At 38.4% G+C, this 20573-nt stretch overlaps 3 protein-coding genes across 4 annotated transcripts; 1 reads left to right on the top strand and 2 right to left on the bottom strand.

The window, feature by feature from the left end:
* Positions 1 to 2807: 2807 nt before the first annotated feature.
* On the top strand, positions 2808 to 4525 carry ppp1r3c2a (protein phosphatase 1 regulatory subunit 3C2, duplicate a). Its single transcript, XM_030743043.1, has 3 exons — positions 2808 to 2973; positions 3142 to 3226; positions 3368 to 4525. The coding sequence occupies exons 2-3, from the start codon at positions 3213 to 3215 to the stop codon at positions 4392 to 4394; spliced, it is 1041 nt and encodes a 346-aa protein (XP_030598903.1). The 5' UTR covers positions 2808 to 2973; positions 3142 to 3212; the 3' UTR covers positions 4395 to 4525.
* A 4251-nt stretch (positions 4526 to 8776) lies between these two features.
* Positions 8777 to 9632, bottom strand: LOC115789601 (phospholipase A2-like). The gene is made up of 4 exons (XM_030743082.1): positions 9503 to 9632; positions 9269 to 9416; positions 9046 to 9179; positions 8777 to 8946 (listed from the first exon to the last, which is right to left on the bottom strand). Exons 1-4 carry the CDS (start codon positions 9549 to 9551, stop codon positions 8828 to 8830), a joined length of 450 nt encoding a protein of 149 aa, XP_030598942.1. The 5' UTR covers positions 9552 to 9632; the 3' UTR covers positions 8777 to 8827.
* A 1322-nt stretch (positions 9633 to 10954) lies between these two features.
* prkab1a (protein kinase, AMP-activated, beta 1 non-catalytic subunit, a) lies at positions 10955 to 19335 on the bottom strand. 2 transcript variants are annotated; one of them, XR_004020678.1, is made up of 9 exons: positions 19232 to 19335; positions 17403 to 17585; positions 17135 to 17304; positions 16745 to 16838; positions 16078 to 16192; positions 15702 to 15835; positions 15496 to 15564; positions 13305 to 14563; positions 10955 to 13274 (listed from the first exon to the last, which is right to left on the bottom strand). XR_004020678.1 is itself a non-coding variant. In XM_030742430.1 (8 exons), exons 2-8 carry the CDS (start codon positions 17550 to 17552, stop codon positions 14486 to 14488), a joined length of 810 nt encoding a protein of 269 aa, XP_030598290.1. In that variant the 5' UTR covers positions 17553 to 17585; positions 19232 to 19335; the 3' UTR covers positions 10955 to 14485. The 2 variants fall into 2 exon arrangements, 1 of the variants encoding a protein (XP_030598290.1); XM_030742430.1 differs by having other exon boundaries at positions 10955 to 14563.
* Positions 19336 to 20573: the final 1238 nt, after the last annotated feature.

Below are 20573 nucleotides of genomic sequence, written 5' to 3'. Positions count from 1 at the left end.
GGGGGTGGCATGGAGTAATGGAATGTGTGATTTGGCAAGTCAGAGCAAACCTCTCAGATATTATCATTCATCACAGTCTATTAGTCAGATGACAGTTCCTGGTCTGGGTTAGATCATGGCAACATCAGTTGTGCTATTTATGATTAGTCCTGATTAGCATGTGTCACTCGCTGGCTTAGGGCAATGTTGAGCTATTGTCTGAAAATGCCCTCATGTAGCACACAGCCTGAAACATTCTAACATCTGGGAATACCCTATTCAGTTGGGTTTGCTGCAAGTTGGTGCAAGGATCATGTGCATAAGGAAGCTTTGACCTGTTCTGAAATTTGACAGCAGCAAAAAAATACCCTAGATATCATTCTTTTTAGCCTGAAAATTGATTCCTTTTCCTAAAGTGACTCAAAATACAAATAAAAAATAAAATAAAATATTTTACAAATTTATACTGTTGTACTTATGCGACAAATTATTGTACGTTGAGGCCGTTTCAGGTCAAATTTGACCTGTATTTATACCTGCAGAATCTCCAAATAGCATAATAGTAAAACAGCACTGGTGTCATCATATATGTGTGAATAAGGAATGGAGGTCAGGAGGTGCCTTGGAAGATGGTGCCTTGACACAGACCCAAGACTGGAAAGAAATCAACCATTTCAGTGAGTGTGGGAAACACATGCAAATCCCAAACACTCATGATTCTTTTGAAGATGAAAGTTTGTTTCATCTGATTATTTTGGATAATGTCATTTTTGAAGCCTCGAATTACCCTGAGGTGGTGAGGATTTTCACTCGGTACAGACACCATGAAAATATGAGCGTCATGATGCTGACCCAGAATGTGTTTTTGGAGAGGAAACACAGCAGAGCCATCAGCCTGAGCAGTACTTAAATTGCGCTGTTTAAAAATGCTCAAGATAAATTACAGATCTATATTAGCCTTTGAGTCCAGAGCAACTTCAGTTGATATCGGGGATATTGCCTGATCAGCTTCAGATATCTTCAACTCTTCATGGCTTTTATGTTTTCATGCCTTAGGCAAAACAGGACATGATAGATAGTAGATGCTTTTCTATGAAAATGAGTGTTGTGAAAACTAAAAAATGCACTCTCCCTGTATTAATCACCCATTTATTGATATCAGATAGGCTATTTGTACATTCTCAATAGATCTGCAGTTTGTTGTCTGTTGTGGACACTTATTATGAGGGAATTCTGGACCCGGGTCAAAACTGACCTGAACCATACTGTAAAGGCATAGAATATGAACAATTTAATGTCTGACTGCTAAGATATTTGCACTGTTACATCCAACGCTCTCAGGTAAAGTCTAGAAAAGTTCCAGTACAAGTGTGAAAGCAGCTTTTATGCCACTGACTAAAGGCAGATAAACTAAATGCTGTGGAATTACACATCGTTTTTCATGATCTCACCTCACCTGTGAAAGTCTGTGTGAAGGGCGCACCAGCTCTTTGTGAACATACTTTCTTCGTGACTCAGTGATCTGTCTATAGAGCATAGAGGCTGGATGTCTCTTGGCGGCCTCTTACTGCAAGTTAAAACATGCTGGATATCAAGAGCATTGCCTCGTGTGACCTGCCTTGCACATCAAGACAGGTTTTGTGTGTGTATGTGTGCGTGTGTGTGTGTCAATGTACGCAACTCATCAGTATAAAATAACATTATGAAAGGAAGATTCTACATTGAGTGCCAAGTCTTTAAAAGTCAATTGTTCTCAAATGCCAATCCCAGAACAGTATGTACTCTAGTTATTAGAATCCAAAACTTTCACTTCACAGCACTTGATTTGTTTGAACTTGAACGTAATTAACTAGTTTCTTTCAGCATTAGTCTCTGCCAATTACCCATTTAACTTACCTACTGAAACAATGGCATTTACAGTGCACAATTTACTATTGTGCACTGTATTTTAGTAATCATTTTTATCACTCATATTTTTATTATTTTATTATTTATTGTCTGAGGCACCTAAAAAAGGAATGCATTTTAAATTTCGTTGTGCAACTTCTGTGTACAATGACAATAAAGATTCTGATTCTGATTCTGATTCAGTGGTTGCATAAGGCGATTACACCCACACCTGTCTTGTTCTGAACCTGTTTTTTAACCTTGTGACCACGTTACAGTCTTTACGTTAGAGCAGGCTAGCCTTTGTCAAGTGTGCATAGCTGATCTTCTCATTAGAAAAAAAGCATTTTGTAACATTTCCCCAAATGTCAGGTTTATCATTAACCAAGAAAGATAAGTGCATTACACCTTAAGCTGCACCAAAGGTACTGCAATTATTTGATTGTGGTGTTCCAAAGTTACATTAAAAGGTAATCAATTCACATGCAATAAATGACAACAACTTACTTCTCTATAGTTTAGTTATTTAACACATGAGAAGATTAGAATGTAACGTATGCTGAACTGACAAAGAGTAGGACTTTTAACTATCACCTCACATGCATAGGGACAATGTTGTTCTCCCAACAACCGTATCAAAAGGTCATCAAAGGTCACTTCATTTTCATCTTCACATACATTTTCTCTAGTAAGATATCGCTTTCATAATCTCAAAGATGAGACTCTTTCCTGTGTCTGCCAGCATAATTTCAAATCTTAAGTGTAAAAAAGGAGATTACACTACGTGAAGCTGAAGTCAAACTGTATTTCAGCTTCACCATTAAACACATTTAACCTTTAGTCATAACAAAAGAATTCCATAAAAGGAAAACTTTGTGAACACTTTTCATTTAACTTTTTTTTTTTTAGGGGCAGGATATAAAGGAAGCAGCTTGACTTCATTGGCTCACCTATACCCACACGCAGACACGGTGTCATAGAAAGTGCCGCCTCATTCTGAAACTCAGCACTGAAGCTCCAGAGACAGCACTAACACACTGCATCTGAGGTGCTCCCTTGCACTTTCTCCGTGACTGATTTGACTAAACATATGATACTTTATATCCTGTAAGTATATTTTGCACTGAAAAAAAAATGACATCACCTTGCATTTTATTCACTTAGTTGCCACTCTTCTGTAGAGCTGTATGCATCTGTGTTTATAGCCAATTTATTGACTGCTCTTTGGTTTACTAAGACGATTCATTTGTTATATTCTCTGTTTTGTGTTTATAGATTATACTGAGTTTGCTGCAGCCCTCAAGAAAAGCCAAGAGACTTCCAGTGTAACATCTACAGTCTGAAAAATGAGCTGTACTAGGTAGGCAACTGTTGTTATATATTTAACATGCCAATCACTCACAGAATGTCCTTTTACAGTGAGAATGCAAATATTTAATATTTTCTATCTCTATGTAATAGTAGATCTGATTTTCAACCTATGATGTTTTTTTTTTCTTAGAGTTCTTTATGCCTTCAGTCATCCCCAACAAGTTATGAAGCCAGTTGAAATGGCGATGTGTCTGAGCGTCAGCCAGCAGCAGCCGCTTTATGAACTGCTTTCCACGTCGTATCTGAAACCTACAAAGCGTCTTTGCAAGCAGACTGACTATCCAGTGAAGACCGGCCATCCCTTTCCACATCCCTCCCTGTTTTCCACCTCATCTTTACCGTCACCTTCGCTGTCCTCCTCTCAGTTAACATCAGAAAACTTTCGGAGCTGTTTACGCAAGCACATCAGCAGAGTGAGCAAGAAGCATGTTGTGTTTGCAGACGCCAAAGGACTGGCACTTACTGCTGTGCGTATATTTATTCCTGAGCCCTCATCTCCCACTTCTACCCTGGTGATAAGACCCTCTCCAGCCAAACTGGAAGGCCAGCAGTCAGTCTCAGACAAACTGAATCACTACAAGCTGCGATTGGGATTCCCTCAGCCGACCCAGGACCCTAAAGCCTTTCTTGCACGTTTGCAAGACATGAAAGTACAGCTGGAAAGCTGCAACATTTCTGAGCGCTCCTTAAGTGGTAAAGTGTATGCTGCCCATGTCGGTGCTGAAAAAGGTGCTGTGTGCATAAGAGTGACCTTTGACTCGTGGCGGAGCCATCATGACATTCCTTGCACGTTCCTGCGCCAGCATCGCTGCGGGGGCTCTGATGTGGATGTTTTCACCTTTGACTTAAGCTTAACTCACAACATGGATCCAAGGGAGAGAATTGAGTTTTGTGTGTCATTCAGACCGGGGCCTGGTGCTACACCACACTGGGATAACAACGGAGGACAAAATTACAGAGTGTGCATGGAAAAGGAAAGATCACATGCCAACCAAGGGAACACTAACCGTTGTTACCCCACATTTCCAAAGCACAGGTCACTATCGTGGCCGTTATACGAGTCCACTGGTATGAAGAACTGTGCTGATCCAAAGTATGTTCAGAGGAATTCATCAAGCAGAGTCGGGGCAGAGTGGAAAACTCCATGTCCAAAATGAAACTATCTTAATGGACTTAAGAAATATAATTTTAACTTATATTTATGACACAGTGTTTTTAGGGAGGGGTGAGCTCAACTGCACTCTTGAAATGTGAATAAATTGTCTGCCTTAATATTCTCATTAAAACAATTTTAAAATAACCTTTCTTTTTTGTCCATCTCCTTGATAAGGTACACTGTGCAATATTGCACACCTGCTCATTGTAGCGAAAAAGCAAAAATGCGAGACCTGAACTTGTTTGAGAGAAGATGAGTAGACAAGGCAATATTCCAAGAACCTTTTCTTTGATGACAGCTAATGCAGTGAATGAACATTGATGTATATTCACACAGACATTATTGCTCCTGGCTCCACTCTGGCTCTGGTGTGTGTTTCCCTCAAGTGTATCATACGTACCAGAAAGAACAAGTCTGACAAACTGACAGATCTTGTGGGCAGAGTGGCACACAAGTTTCACATGGGGCGTTGTGTTCAAACACTCCCTAACACCTGTTCCAAAATGTAAACACCCTGGGAATTGTTACTTCTTGTATTGCACATGACTGGTGTGGCAAATACCACGTAACCATGGCAGCATCAGAGCCAGCATGTATTTTGGATAATGTACGGGCTTGTGTCTACACGCAAGGGTGGAGTCATTATTAGATATCGCAGCGACAGGGAGAAAGTCACTGTTACTGTTGCTCTTGTACTATTCATTCTAGTCTTCGGGTTTGTTGCTTCATCTTTTCTTTTCTCACAGGACAGCTCCCAAAAAAACACCACTGGGAAGTGTCACAACTGAAGGGTATCAGCTGGAGCTGCATGTGAGCCATTCACACATGAAGCAGGTTTTCACTCCCTGTAACCATAAACACCTATTTATTTATTTGACGTCACATTGTTCAGCTGGTGTCAAGTGTTATCCCACCTTTTCCACCTACTGAAAGATAAGTTACACAGAATGAACAGTGTCACGTTTTTTTTGCTTGTTTGTTTTGCTTCAATACTGAGGTATATTCTCTGCATTAAGGTTCCAAATTCATTATTTTAAAAAAAAATGTTCATACTTAAAAATTAATTGTGCATATTTGAAACCACATGCCCCAAACATGTGTGAGGGAAGCTGTAGCCAGTACATCAGCCCTGGTCAGAGAGGTACAGCATAAGTGCAGTGATTAATATGTTAAAGGCTCTGTCATTCTACCTTTAGTTCAGCTTCATTTGTTAACACCACAAGACTCCTCAGCCAAATAAAGCAGCCATCAAATATGCAGATCCACTCTTAAACCAAAAGGAGAGACAAGCTCTGCACAAAAACTCTGCTAGACACACACAAAAAAAATGGTTTTAAACCCTCAGATATGTCCCATAGAAAATCTGAGCTAAAAACAAAGCAAAAAAAAAAAAAAAAAAAGATAATGATGCATGTTATATTTTGTATTTTTTGCCACATGAAAACAACAATGATAAATGATAACTTCCTGTCGGTAGGACTGGTACGTTGGTCATTTTGCAAGCTGCTGATAAACAACCTCATTTGTCATTTAGCGTTGAGGACTCCTTGCATTGTATAACGTGCACAGTATTCACAGTCTACTCTCTGGGGCGCCTGGAGTACAGTCCTTGGGCAAGATACTAAATCCCAAAACTGAAACAGTGTGGGCATTAAGGTGTCCTGTTCATCAATTCAGACACTATTTCACATAAAAAGTCAAAGTAAGGCATGACCATCAACACTATAGGAACCATGACAACGGTAAATAACACATAAATACTAAAACACTGTACGCAGACATCCACGCAGGGTATTAAGTCTGAGAAAGGCTTTTCACTGGTCGATATCTAGGCTTTTTTTTTCTCATTTTATCTTTTAGAGAGCAGTAGGCACAGCTGGATGGTGGCCAGAAGCCAGCTACCAGCTGCTGGTGATTACAGTGCTAAAGCTCATGTTGTCTGAACAATAGCCTGAAGACTGATCCAGTGGGCTGCAGCCACAGCTGTGAGCACAAAGGGTGAGCTTTGGGTAGCTAACAGAAGCGGCTTGCTGAAAGCAAGACAGTAGGCTGTAGTGAGAAGATTTATTTTTTTCCTTACACAGTATAGACTCATAATTAGCTAAAACTCTGTCTGCAACAGGAACGAGAGAGTGTATGAACTACTTAAAATAAGCTATATTTTTTCTATATTTATGTCAAACTATGTCACACAAGCATGTCAACACCTGGATTAATGGCCTTAATAAATATAAATACATAGCATATAACAAATACTTGTGTGTTATTAGTTCAGGTCAGTTGCACTTGTGACTTAGATAATAGTTACATCATAAATGCATTTGTTTAATCCAGAAAAACAGGTCATCCAAAAGAGTTGCAACTATTAGAAAAGGAAGAATCTAAAGAAATAACTTTGTTGCTAACAACAATAAAACAACAAACCATGCTGATTTATAGTAGCTACAGTAATTCCTTTACTCACAATGGCTAGAGGTAGAGAATTAAATGTGTACATTACAGTTTATTATTATAATGTTGATCCAACACTTATGAGTGTCATATACATTCTTAAATAAATAAAAATGCTACCATATACAGTGCTGTAAAAAACATTTACAGACTTGTTACTGTTTTGCATATTTGTCACACTTATATGTTTCAGATCATTAAACAAATTTTAACATTAGACAAAGAAAAGGACAATTTTTAAATGATGATTTATTTTATCAAGGAAAAAACAAGCTATCCAAACTTATACCTGTGAAAAAGTAATTGCCCCCTAAACCTAGTGCTTGGCAGCTTGGCAGGGTTACAGTGACATGGAGCCAAATGATCCACTGTGGTGACCCCTAAAGGGAGCAGCTGAAGTAAGAAGGCGGCAATGAATCTTTCATATCACTGTGGCGGAGTTTTATCCAACTCTTCTTTGCAGAATTGTTTTAATTCAGTCACATTGGAGGGTTGTCGAGTATGAATGGCCTCCCATTCGTGCCAAAGCATCACATTGACTAGGCCTCTCCAAGACCTTCATTTTGTTTTTGTGAGCCATTCAGACATGCTGGTGTGCTTTGGCTCATTGGCCTGCTCCATAACCCGAGTGTGCTTAAGCTTCAGGGCAAGAACTGATAACTGGACATTCTTCTTCATGATTTTCTCATACAGAGCTGAATTCATGGTTCCATCAGTTATGGCAAGTCGTCCAGGTACTGAAGCAGCAAAGCAGTCCCAGACCATCACACTACCACCACCATGTTTGACTGTTGGTGTGATGTTCTTTTTATGAAACGTTGATTTAGTTTCATGCTAGATGTAACGCAACACAAACCTTCCAAAAGGTTTGGTGTTTGTCTCGTCAGTCTACAGAGTATTTTCCCAAAAGTCTTGGACATCATTGAGATGTTTTTTTGGCAAATGTGAGACAAGCCTTTGTGTTCTCTTTGGTCAGCACTTAGTTTTACCTTGGAACTCTCCCATGGATGCCCAGTCACTTTCTTAATGTTGAATCATGAACATTGACCTTAACTGAGGCAAGTGAGGCCTGGAGTAATTTTGGTAGGTAAGATTCTCCTGGGAAGATTCACTGCTCGATGGTTCACTGGAGTCCCATAGCCTTGGAAATTGCTTTTTAATCCCTTGCAGACCGATAGATTTCATGATTTTGTTTCTCATTTGTTCTTGGGTTTCTTTAAATTGTGGCATGATACAGTATGTTGCTTTTGAGAAGACTGACCTACTGTACCTTGTCAGACAGGTTCTATTTAATTGATTTCTTGATTCAGCAGGTCTGGCAGTAATCAAGCCTGGGTGTGACTAGTGAAATTGAAAATAGCTTTCCAAAAAATGTGGTTAATCATGGTTAATTCATGACTTAACATTACTTTTTCACACAGGGCCAGGTAAGTTTGGGTAGCTTTTCTCTCTAAATAAATGGAATGGAACGCTATTAGCAAAACAGAGCAATATCATTCAGTCTTTTTTTCAGGATAGGATACTGTATGGTAAGTGAATTACTGAAAAACAGATGCATTTTTTATTTGATTAAGTTTGTCTGTCACAAACTAGGCCTGTAACAGGAAGTATACCGACTGCAACTGACACACAACAAACATCAGGTGAGTCTCTGTCAATAATATTTTCTCAATTGCTTCTTGCTGGGCAGAAAAGGAAACTGGTAAGAGCACAGTGCCCTCTATTGGCAATATTTTTTAAAGATTATACATCAGCAAATACCAAGTGACAAAAGACACCACACAGGATCACAACTACAATCCAGTCTGGGAGATTCAGAGAATGGAGGAAGCTGTATTTGCCCCGTACTAAATCAGATTACCCATGTTAAGCATGAGATAGTGTACTCTAAGATTAGTATATTTCTGCACTGAAAGAACATTACAACACCTCTGAAAAGTCAAAGACATCTGAAAACTTTAATTCTTTATGCCATACAGGTCTTTATTGACACTGATCGCTGGGTAGGTGCTCATGATCAGGATTCCAAGATGATCTTGCAAAACACTCTGCAGCCTTTCTGTCACACTCACAGATGAACATCTCACATTCATCGTTGTTGCCTAAAGAAAAAGAAAGTACTAATGTCACTATGCAGTTACAAGAAGGTCAACAAGCACTACTATAAAGTTAAATCTCAATCAGCTTTTCTGGGTACTCACTGCCACAAGTGATCTTTTTATTTTGCTTATCACAGTTAAAGGCATAGAACTCAGTGTAAGGATTGTCCAGGATGGGCCAGCATTCAGGGTGCTGCATAGCATCACTGTAACAGTGGTCATGCACCTCGCAGCACCTACAAGTCAAAAAGTGAAAATGGCGAATGCTGAAACAAACTGATTATGCTTTTGGTTTTTATGTAAAATAGAATGGCCAAGGCATTACCTATCGAGATCATCCACAGGTGTGCCAGAGCCTCCCTTTCCACAATAGCAGCCATAATCAGCATAATCAAGAATAGGCCAGCTATTGGGCTGTAGGCACAGGATCATATCCCTGAACTGGGTGAGTGCCCTGTAATCCAAGGACTGGGCTGAAACACAGGAATGGGGCACAACCATAGTTTATACCTTGTTAATGATGTATATAGTTTAACAGCACCCGCCAAGTTGTACTCACCAACACAGAGACCTAGAGCCAAGAGAAACGCTGTCTGGAGGGTATTCATCTTGTAAGCCAGAAGATCAATCCCAGAGTAGCTCTCACCTAACAGCAAGCCTGTTTATAGATCAGGTATGAGACCTTGTCTGTCAGCTGTTCATACACCACAGGGTCACATGGACTCTGAGAATTAAGAACCAACATATGCCAAAGAGGCTCATTTTTCTCACACTGTGAACTTGTCTTCACATTTCATTAGATGTGTTTATGGTTGCTTCAGTTAAATAATTATGGTTTCTGTTATGTAAATTTATTTAGGATTAGAATATTGGTGAAACCCTTAGTTCTGTTTACTGGACAATTACTGGACCTTTGTGCAGGTCCAGTAATTGTTTAAAATATCATTTGGCCTAAATACTATGTGCTATGTACTTTGAGGTCCTTTTTGGTCTGTAGTTTTTTGTATAACTGTGGGAAATTTAATGCCAAAGAAATTATCTAATGCACAGTCTGTTAAGCAGTTAAGCAGGAGGAAATAGAAAAACATTCAACAAAAACCCTGATACAGGACCCGAGTGATGCATCAGGCCCTTCAGTTCATCCATCTACTGTTCGCTGAAGCCTCATCAGAAATGGTCTCAGTGGAAGGGTGGCTGTCAAGAAGTCATTCTTACGGAAGAGGAGCAACGAGAACAGGCTGAGGTATGCCAAATTACAAAAGAACTGGACAGTGGTAGCAGATATTATGGACTAACAAATCCAAATCTGACATTTTTGGTTGAAATAATAAATATGTACAGGGATAGTCAGGTGATATTGGATTTCAGCCAGTGGTGTTGGGGATCTTGTCAAAATTTATGGAATTATGAACATATGGAAGTATGAACAATCATCACTTCGCATACACTGCCAATGCAGTCAAAGCATGCCTGAATAGAAGAACACAAAGAATGAAACATTTTCAGTCATGAATTGGCCTCCCCAGGGCCTGGACCTCAATATTACTGAAGCAGTGTGGGATCATCTTAACAGAGAACAGAACAAAAGGCAGCCGACATCCAGCAAAGAGCCAGTCCTTCAAGAAGCCTGGAGAACTATTCCAGAAGACTACTTAAAGGAATTACCAGAAAGCTTGCCTAAGAGCATACAGGCTGCGTTGAAGAATGAAGGTGGTCATACAAAAATGACATGACTTTCAAGCTTGTTAGAATTGTACAAACTCTATTTTAGCTTCATATACTATATGTCTACACATGTTTGCACATTTCAATAAATCACTGCATCAAAATATAAAGGCTCAAAACTTTTGCACAGTTCTGTATATCCATGATTCACTTGATGCACACAAGATAGCAGTTTAGAAAATGAATCACTTCATAACCAACACTGTTGGTCATCAGTCATGGCAGCATTTGTTAGTTTTTTTTGTTTTTTTTTAACATATTCTATGAAAAATAATGTCACAGCCAGCCGATGTAAAATGCTTATTTATTAGACACACTTTTTAAATTATTCTGCAACAATGTGAAGTTCAACAAAAAACAAAACAGAGAAATAAAATAAAACATGACAGATAAATGACACATTTCACAGTCACTTTTTTTATGTTGCACAGATTACTCAGTTTGGGTGCAAAGTGCTTAAACTGAACAATCTGTAGAGGAGAAAGTTTCTACAGCATGTTCCTGAATTACTAACAGTGAAAGTTCTTTCTTGAAGAGGGGGCATATGGGATATTTAGGATATATTTAGAGGTTGGATGTTAATGAATATAATAATTAGTATGAAAACCTAAAACATGTATGGATGCAAAAAAGATAGTTTACAAAAGGCATAAAACTATTTATTTTGATTCACAATTCCTGCTGCTTTTAGTATCATTTCCTATGCAGGAGGTGTCCTCTGAAAATGACAAAATGCTTTCAGAAATTCTTCAGGGACCCTAAAATGACTGGGAGGCAATAATTTATAAATAATGACTCATGAGCGCAAAGGTCAGTCAGTTACTGAAGGTTCAGCTCTAATGATCAAAAAGGCTACAATCTGATTATAAATTAAACAGTATATCAATTTTTTAACATATTCTTTAATACAAATGTGTTTCAGAATGACAAAATGTGGTTCAAAGGTTTGCAACTTGCAATGATTATAATGACTACATGACATAGATTTGCATGTCTAGCATGTTAGCATCCCAATGTCATGCTAATTCTCAAAGTAGAATTAACACAAACAAACATGACCTCAGCCTCTACTGGCCTACAGGGCAGAATAAAAATAATCATTTCTTTATGGAAATCATGCATACATAAAAAATAATAAAATGATTAATTGATGCTGGTTCAAGTCATACGGCTTTAAAAATATTTAAATTCTTCAGATCTTATGAAATCAACAGATTATAAACAGCAGAAAATCTTACATAGTATAACAGAGACCTTTGGAAGCAGTACCAGTTTCTCATCCCACCTCCTGCTCTTCCCCCTCATCAGTGTTATGTTTGACTGTCTTATCTACTCATTTGTCTTTGTCAAACATGCTCGTTCCTGTTTAAATAAAACAATCTGAAATATTATATGACAGAAACAGGCGCTGCTTCTGAAGATTCGCAGTGCTCTATGACGCATCAACTAAACCAGTAGAGAGGAGCTATCCGGTGTCACTCTTGATAAAATACATCAATAAAAGTCGAGAATATATGTTACATGAGCAATGTTACATATAAATCTAGACAGATGTCTAGAAAAATAAGCAAACGTTGTTGTGCTTTAGGAGTACGTGTCTTACATTAACAATTTATTTTCTGTTTTTACTCTTGTCTAAGTTTTGACTGGAATGGTCACAGCTACAACTAAGACCAGTTTTCAGAAAAAAACAAATAAAAAAAATTTAGGAAAAAAAAAAGATATATTGGTGAATGCTTAATATAAAATATTGACTGTGTTTAGTTTAATCATCACTAAATAAATAATTTCAACATAAATAGCTAAACAGTTATGAACTCCTCCAGTGCCTTTTGTCTTTCTTTGACCTCACCATTCACATTCTTCATTGCACTGCTGTACAGCACGTACTTATCTGAGGTCTTTCAGTCAGGTTTTCTCAGCATTAGTAATCATTACGTGTCCTTGTGTTTTTATCTATTTTAATTACAAACACGTTAGTGTTCTACCCCATTATTACTGCCTCTGTAATTCTGCTAAGATAATGTTGAAAACTACAAAGGGCAGTCTCAGGAACAAAGAAAGGCCGATTAAGTGGCAATGGAGCGACATTTACCATACTAAACAGATGTGCACAACAACTGGATATACAAAAAGTGTGGATAATCACAGAGCTTAAGGTTAATCTCATGCAGGTTACTAGAATCTAGCATTTTCAATCAAAATACAGATATGGACACCCTCATTTTGGGTATCAGACAGTACCAATTAATGCGCACTTGCCTCAATTATTCCTTTCCTAACTTCGCAAAACAAAATTTAACAAATATATAAGGGCACAATTAAATTACACATTAGATCTTGATGAATGAAATATTCAAGTCAAAAATCTCTACTGACATACATTGTGTATTTGTTGAGAACAAAATGACCTAACAACAGTCAGGGGAAACCAAACTCATCAACCCTCTGAGGGCTGGAGTCAAACTCACACCAAATAGTTTAGTAGTATATAGTATGCATACATAAACTGGAAATGAATTGGTATTCAAGCTTATTTAATAAACTAACAGTTATAATATTAAGAAATAAATTAAAAAAATAAGAAAACAGTGTATGCTGTTTACCTAATTTCCTTCATTTCAGCAAACTGTGACATAACCTACTGTTTTTCTCTTTAATTAAGTAGAAAGCAACTTTTAAATAGTCTATAAGTGCAATAAAAGCTTTGCAGCAAAAGATACTAACAAACAAAATGCAAAATGAGATGAGCTGGCAGAGACAGCACCGCCAACTGCACTTTTCTGTCATCAGCTTACTTGACCAAATCACAACTGAACCACAAAGCACTGCAAACAAACAAACCAACCAAACTTACTGGCTTAGGAAGCATGAAATGCCTCCACTTACCCTTTACTGCTGGCTCCCTGCATGCTTTGTTAGTTCTCGCTCTATCAAAATGAAACTTATGGGTGCTGCTGGCCAAAGACTTTATACTAAAAGCAGTAGTGCTGTAAATCTCCATTCTTTCCAACAGGGGAAAAGCCCACTGGTTGCAAAAAGAAGTCAGATTTTATAGAGGTCTATTAGTAAAAACGACTACTTTTCTATTGATTTATGACCGCCATAAACACTTTCCAAATGAGTTTATGCTCTCAGTCACCTTATGTCATACTGGATTATGTTCATTTTAGAAACCACAGCCACATTTACGAGTAAAACTCGGGATAAAGCAGGGTATCCTTTAGAGGACGTCCAAAAACCACAATTTCCTATGTAATTACTAAAGTCTATGTTATATATTACATATGTCTGATGCAGTAAACACAAGTAACACAGAGCTAAAGTGAACAGACTGATCCCATTTACCCACCAAACCAATCCAGCTATTAATTAGTTGCACTGACATATGACACAAATATCAGCTGTGATGTACCAGATGGGAAAAGTAGTGTCATCACTTAAATGATCTTTTACAGCAGGCTTCCTTTAAAATGACTCTTTTCTGTCTGTTTTCCTGTAAGTGGCTGTCCAACTGAATCATTTAATGTTGTTTTATGTATTGCTTTTAGTGTATTACTGTAAAGCATTTACTAGACCTCTCAGTCCAATTCTTTTTTTTTCTGGAAATCAAATCAACAAATTTAATTTGTTCCCTCGTGCTTATTCCGAGCTGCTTCTTCAAGTCAGAATGGATTTAACTAGTGAAACCTGTGAGGAATACGAGAGTAGCTTCACCTAGTGTCTAAAAAAGAAAAAGAAAATAATGTGTAGCTAACATTTTGTACACTCAGTGTACAATTAATAACTGCTCCAAATTCAGAAAAGAAGGCTTCGGTCAGATGGGCTTGTAAAGTAAGGTGGTGACATACTTCTTCTTATAGCGATGTGTCGCGCTGAGTACCATCACTCCATCCTGTGAGAAAAACACAACATTTGGGGGGGGTTACCTTAAAACCTCACACTTTCTAAACATCAGAATGCATGCTTTCAGCTAAGGTGGAAACAGTGTCATCAGTGCAGTTTCACTATAAGCCAGTTTGGTTAAACTGTATATGGTAAGATTGTGAACTATTTTAAGACACACATGAAAACAGAATTACTGCCTTGTGGTTGCATTAATTAAATTAAAGTAGCTTCATTGCAGCAATGTCCAAATCTCAAACATGTCCATTAAAATGTCTTACTCCAGTAAACCCAAGGAGGACCTTTATTTTGAAGCAGCTACAAAAAAATGTAGCCTCGTTAATGGAAATTAACAAGCGCTTGTGAGACATAATAAAAACAACCTGATACATGTTCGCTCGTCAGCACCATTAGTCAGCAACAGTCAGCAAGGAGATGAGAAAATGATACAACTAATACAGTTTCACCGAGGCCACTCAGATTGTCCCCAAACTGCAAGCTCTTCTCACAGGTCTCATCGGTCAACACGAAGATACTCAGAAATGTCTTTCCATTTAAACATGGCAGCATTTTATCTGATCTGCTGCCAACTGAAATGGAAAATACTATCAAGTTTTTTGGGATATTTTTGGTTTCCCATTCCTAAATATAGACATTTGCTGTGGTTATCTTGAAATACACGTTTAGTTTGTTTTTCCTTTCACAGTGTTAAAAAAAGGAGAATTATCTGTCCTTCTGTCCCATTTATCAGCCTTTCATCATTTCATGCATTGCATAAATTCAATCTGCCGTGCAGACTTCATGCAAGCTTGCTAAAAGCAGCAGCAGCTCCCACTCTGTTAAAATGCTTACAAAGCTGCTCAAATTTTCCTTCATGGTGCCGTCAAACACATCAAACACAAAAATCTTACTCAGTATCGTGAAGTCACCCTGAAACCTTACCTTAATGGAAAGAGCATAGAGGTGGTTGAGCATGACGTGATTGGGTTCTGGGAGCAGTGCAGGGTCGCACTGAAACAATCAGAAACAAAACAGCTACAATTCAAATAAATTCTTTGTCTCGTTTTATTCCTGTAGATGCATTTTTATGAAATACTGGCAGGGGATACTGGGAATCAGCCTAATGCAGTCACATTACAGCTACTTACAGAAATTCCAGTGTCTTTGTTAAGGATGACTTGTAGGAGGTGAGGTGGAAGTATGGGTGGAGATTTGAACTTTTCTTCCTGTTTAGGGACATAAGCGTCCTGATGATATGGCCCGGGAGGAGAGCTGGAGAGGTCTGATGAAGAAAAGGCAGATTGCATAACTACAACACAAAGCAATTTTCAAACACGTAGATATTAATAGAAATACTTGTGTCAGTTTAAAAAGGCGGAGCAAACAATTACCTTTTAAAATGAATGAACTTTAAGAGATTTAGATTTTTTTTTTTCACACTTTTATATTCCTGCTTTCCAGACCTATAGTCTGGATCAGTAAATGTCAACAAAGTACAAATAAGCAGTGGTTGTCAGCACTCACCTGACATGTCAGAGCATTTCTGTGAATCCACCATAAGTGCATCAAAAACCTCAAAGTCAGTCTTCTTCACCTGAATGATATTGTTGACTGTGCCTAGCTGGCTGGTTACAACAGGCTGTTAGGAAACAGGACACAACAAAACTCACAAATGAAGCTCAAATGTCTAAACCAGAAAGACATAATATCATTTATATAGCAGCAGGACACTGTTTGCTTTAAAAAAGCATCGTGATGTGAAACAAACCACTCAAGCTTCTCAAAATAATGTAGGAGCATGACCAGCACACCACTCTAATCGTGCCCCCCCCCCCAACACACACACACACACACTTTGGCAAATTTACCATGTGTGATTAAATCTTTGACACAATGCTGTTTGTTATTAAAGCATGACAACAGATAAGGTCACTCAGATAAATGCCTGCAGCCAGAAATGAAAACAACCTACACGAGTGGTCTTAATATAACCTACACCCTCACAAGTTATTATTCATAATGTAATGTAAATATTACTGCAAGAGCAAATATATGCTTTTGTCTTCTCAGACCTTAAAGTTATGGCAGAGCTGCAATGCCTTTGAAAACTGAAAGTTTATATTGAGCTCTGGGTGAAGGAAAAAGCTTGTTTGACAACAAGGCATATGTATCTGTGAGAGTAGCTGCTTACCTCAGCTGGGTCGTGGGTCCACTGGCCATCCACATAAAATTTGTACTGATGCTCCCCCTCAGGTAGATCAACAATTGCCACAAAGGTGTTCTGACTTTGACAGATCACAAAAAAAAACATTTGTCACACAGGTAAGCTAACACAGCACTTGTAGCACATGTAACATATAGATTTGCCTTCTTGACACGTTCTACCATTCTCATGTGCAGACAGAAAGATTGTAATAGAAGTACATTAACTCTCTAGTTTAAATGACAAATGGTAAACCTTTCACAGTAAAAAATAAATAAATAAATAAATACAAGGAACCACAACAGAATTGAAGCAGTCAAAAATTCAAGGTCCATCTGTAACACACATTATTTTATTGGGTTTAGAACATGCTCTCACCTTCTAATAAGAGGAATCTTGTTGGCCCAGTTGTTGAAGGATCCAGAAAGGTAGACCTCCTTCCCATCTCCTTTCCAGCGAAAGACTGTTGGTCGTTCCAGAGTCAGTGCTTTGTCATCAGTTTCTAAGTCCTGCTGCCAAGCAAGGAACTCCTCTTTCTCTAAAGGTGCCTGAAATGCATATCATAACCAAGGAAAGACTATAGTTTATTTACAATGACTGGAGTTTGAAGAAATCTACAGGGCCCAAAGAGAGCAGCGCAATTTACCTTTATGTCTTCTCCGTGAAAAATATCAGCATCCTCTGGGCTATCCATTAGGATTTTTGGCCTCTCTCCCTCTTTGATACCTCGACTGTCCCTCCGCTGAGCCTTCTCCCCCTGGCCCATTGCAGCCCTCTCACTGCTTGTATTCCCCATAGCTTTGTCTTCGAGTAGGCTGATACAAGGTCACTGCAAGTAGAGTTGAGTCAGCTTGTAAAGAAAGCTGTAAACTCAGAAGAGACTGCATAACACCTCACAGGTTTATTTATAACTGCTACAGGCTTCCTGCTAAAAATGCTGCTTTTTCAGCCTGCACCTCTCAAAGAGACATTTTTAGGTACTGAAAGTATTTATAGTGACTTCTGCAGTAGAACACACCAAATCATGTGGGCAGACTACAACTTTTGCATTTCTCAGTGCATCACATTGAAGAGTTAAAGCTAGGAGTTCCTTTACTGACTGTACAACAATTCCTGCACATAGGAAATGAATAACAATCTTAAACATTTTTCAGTGACCACATGAATACCTGTGCTGTCAGAGTTCAATTGTTCTGTTACGTTAGGTTAAATGTGATCCTAATAAAATGCTTCTTTCAGCAGGATACCTCACCCCTCTAAAGGGCCATTGTATCTGCGTGAATATACCATTCCCTCTGAGGTGCTTTATTATTTTTTTAAACATTACAGCAGGCCAATAGGACAGAATATATGACTATACATGTAGCACTGTAATTTTTCTTCTATTCATTTTCTTTCATTTAATAATGGCATAAAAAAACACAGACTAGAAACCTTATTTTGAGATAAAAGTCTGCCAATCTGAACACACCAACTGTATTTTTTGCTGTTATTTTACTTTTTTCTACTTATAAAATAACACCATGGTATCTGCAATGCAGTGTAGACTTTAAAACTAAATCTGCACTGCCTGCTGAGAAAGTAAGCACAAGCACAGGTAACATAACCTTGTCAGAAGAACAGCAGATGTAGCATTTAATGGATCACTTATTACTGTTTATATGCCTCTTATGTGGAAAATGACCTCTTACTGTTACAAAGTGAAATAAAACTGTATTTGAAATACTGCCAGAAGTGACACTGGAATGACAATTTCCCTAAACCTTATTGATTTACTGTTAGAATATGCGATCGTGATTGCATGTGTTAATTTTAACACATGTACTCACTTTACTTTAGGAAAAGTATGGACTTGCATTTAGAAAGAATATAGAATGGGAAGGTAGCTGAATACTGTAGGGTTTCATGTGCAACATGATAATATTCTCATATCAGTTTCTGACCATAAAAATCAAACTAACCTCTTACTGAACGGCGTTACCTTACAATAACTTGGCTGGTGAAGTAGTACCGCATTACTAATGATATGGTTCGAGCACTTTGCTTTGCAGGATCGTGGTAAGATTTTAAGACAAATGAGTTCAAAGCACCACTTGTAATATGGTGATATTTATGAGACGACGTGAAACAGGTGTGTATGCGCAGCGTATTTTGCTGTAATCAAAACTGTGTTGACATGTTAGCGTCAAAGGCTGCGGTTATGTCAGCTCATCCTAACAACTAAGCTCCGTTACCAGCTCCCGTGATATCATACTCTAAATCGCTTCCAATAAATAAACGTCAGGCTATTTATTTTACGATAAATGTACCCGAGAAGCTATGACAGATACCGTTACCAAACATGAGGCTACATAACAGCTAGCCTCATGTGTAGCCCAAACCTGCTACCTGCTTCGACTTAAAAGTGATACCAACTAAAAAAAAAATGCAAATACCCGATAAGGAATGTGGACATTTTTTTCTTTGTTTTTGTACCTGAGAAACGTTTGTCGTCTTATCTATCGACGTGGACCTGTCAGCTCCCTTCCATCCCACACGAAAACAAAAACATTTGGTCCTGCTAGCGGAACAAAGTCCCGTGTGCGCATGCGCATTTCATCAACCTGCAAAATATTTAACGCGCCTCGTGACCTTGTGGAAATCTATAAACAAGATCCACAACTGCTGCCTTCACTTAATGTCTCATAAATTACTCATATCCATAGTAAATCTTTTCGTTTAATGTTTGACGATTATAATCGCTTTCGATTCATCTCTCTGTAATGACAGACGCAATGTCACGTACTCAACACTAGATGGAAGAGTGGGTCAAGTAGCCTGAGATGTGGATCAATAGAATGAATAGCTCTGTTCAATGAGCTAAATGAAGGGTGAGATTTTTTCCCCTAATTGTGTCATTCTTGTGCAGCTCTGAAGGTCTGCCTCCATCTCACACTACCCCTAGCATCCTCCTCTATCACACATGTCCTCCTCCACTACATCCATGAATCTTCTCTGTGCTCTTCCGCTCTTCAAACCATCTCGACCTTACCTCTCTCTAACTCTTTTTCCAAACTACAGCCTCAATCTGAGCTGTCCCTCTGATATACTCATTTCTAATCCTGTCCATCCTGGTCAGCTCCAGTGAAAATCTTAGCATCTTCAACTCTGCCAACTCCAGCTCGGCCTCCTGTCTTTTTGTTAGTGCAACCATCTCCAAACCAGACATAGCAGGTCTAGATAAATATAGATGCAGAAATTGAAAGAATATTGCAGTAGGTCTACATGTGATAGGCCTATAGTGTATTCTTTGTTCTCAACGCCATGCCACCAATTAGGCTACTGATGTCTTGCAGCCAGTGACAGTACTTGAGGCTAAATTTAGACTATTGGTAAAACAAGAAAACACAACAGCTTCACCCTATCCTTGATATTTGTTATGAATTTGTTCTGTAACATAATTGCCTTTAACACATTTCGCAAATGTAATCTAGGTCCAGCAGTGAGAATGCCTGATACGGTCACCTAAATAATTGTTTGAATTCAAATTCTTGCTTCTGAGATGATTAAAATATCAACACCCTGCAGAGATAAGGAGATAGAGACAAAGCAGCAAGTCACCAGCCCAATCTAACTATTGGACAGTGTGAAAACTCATTAAGCAGCTGTGTTGGCAAGCACCCCGAGCAGTGCTGTGGTGTCCGTGCGCCTGTTATAATAAAAGAGAAAAAGCAGGGACAGTGACAGTGCAATTAATAACATCAAAAAGTATTCAGGTTTAACTATACTAAAGTGCATTATATATCATACAGTAATAGCAAACTGTCAGCATTTGTGA

This window comes from Archocentrus centrarchus, chromosome 12 (assembly GCF_007364275.1).
Source record: "Archocentrus centrarchus isolate MPI-CPG fArcCen1 chromosome 12, fArcCen1, whole genome shotgun sequence".
Lineage (NCBI taxonomy): Eukaryota > Metazoa > Chordata > Actinopteri > Cichliformes > Cichlidae > Archocentrus > Archocentrus centrarchus.
The sequence above is the reverse complement of the archived record's forward strand: the minus strand, read 5'-3'. Positions and strand labels throughout refer to the sequence as shown.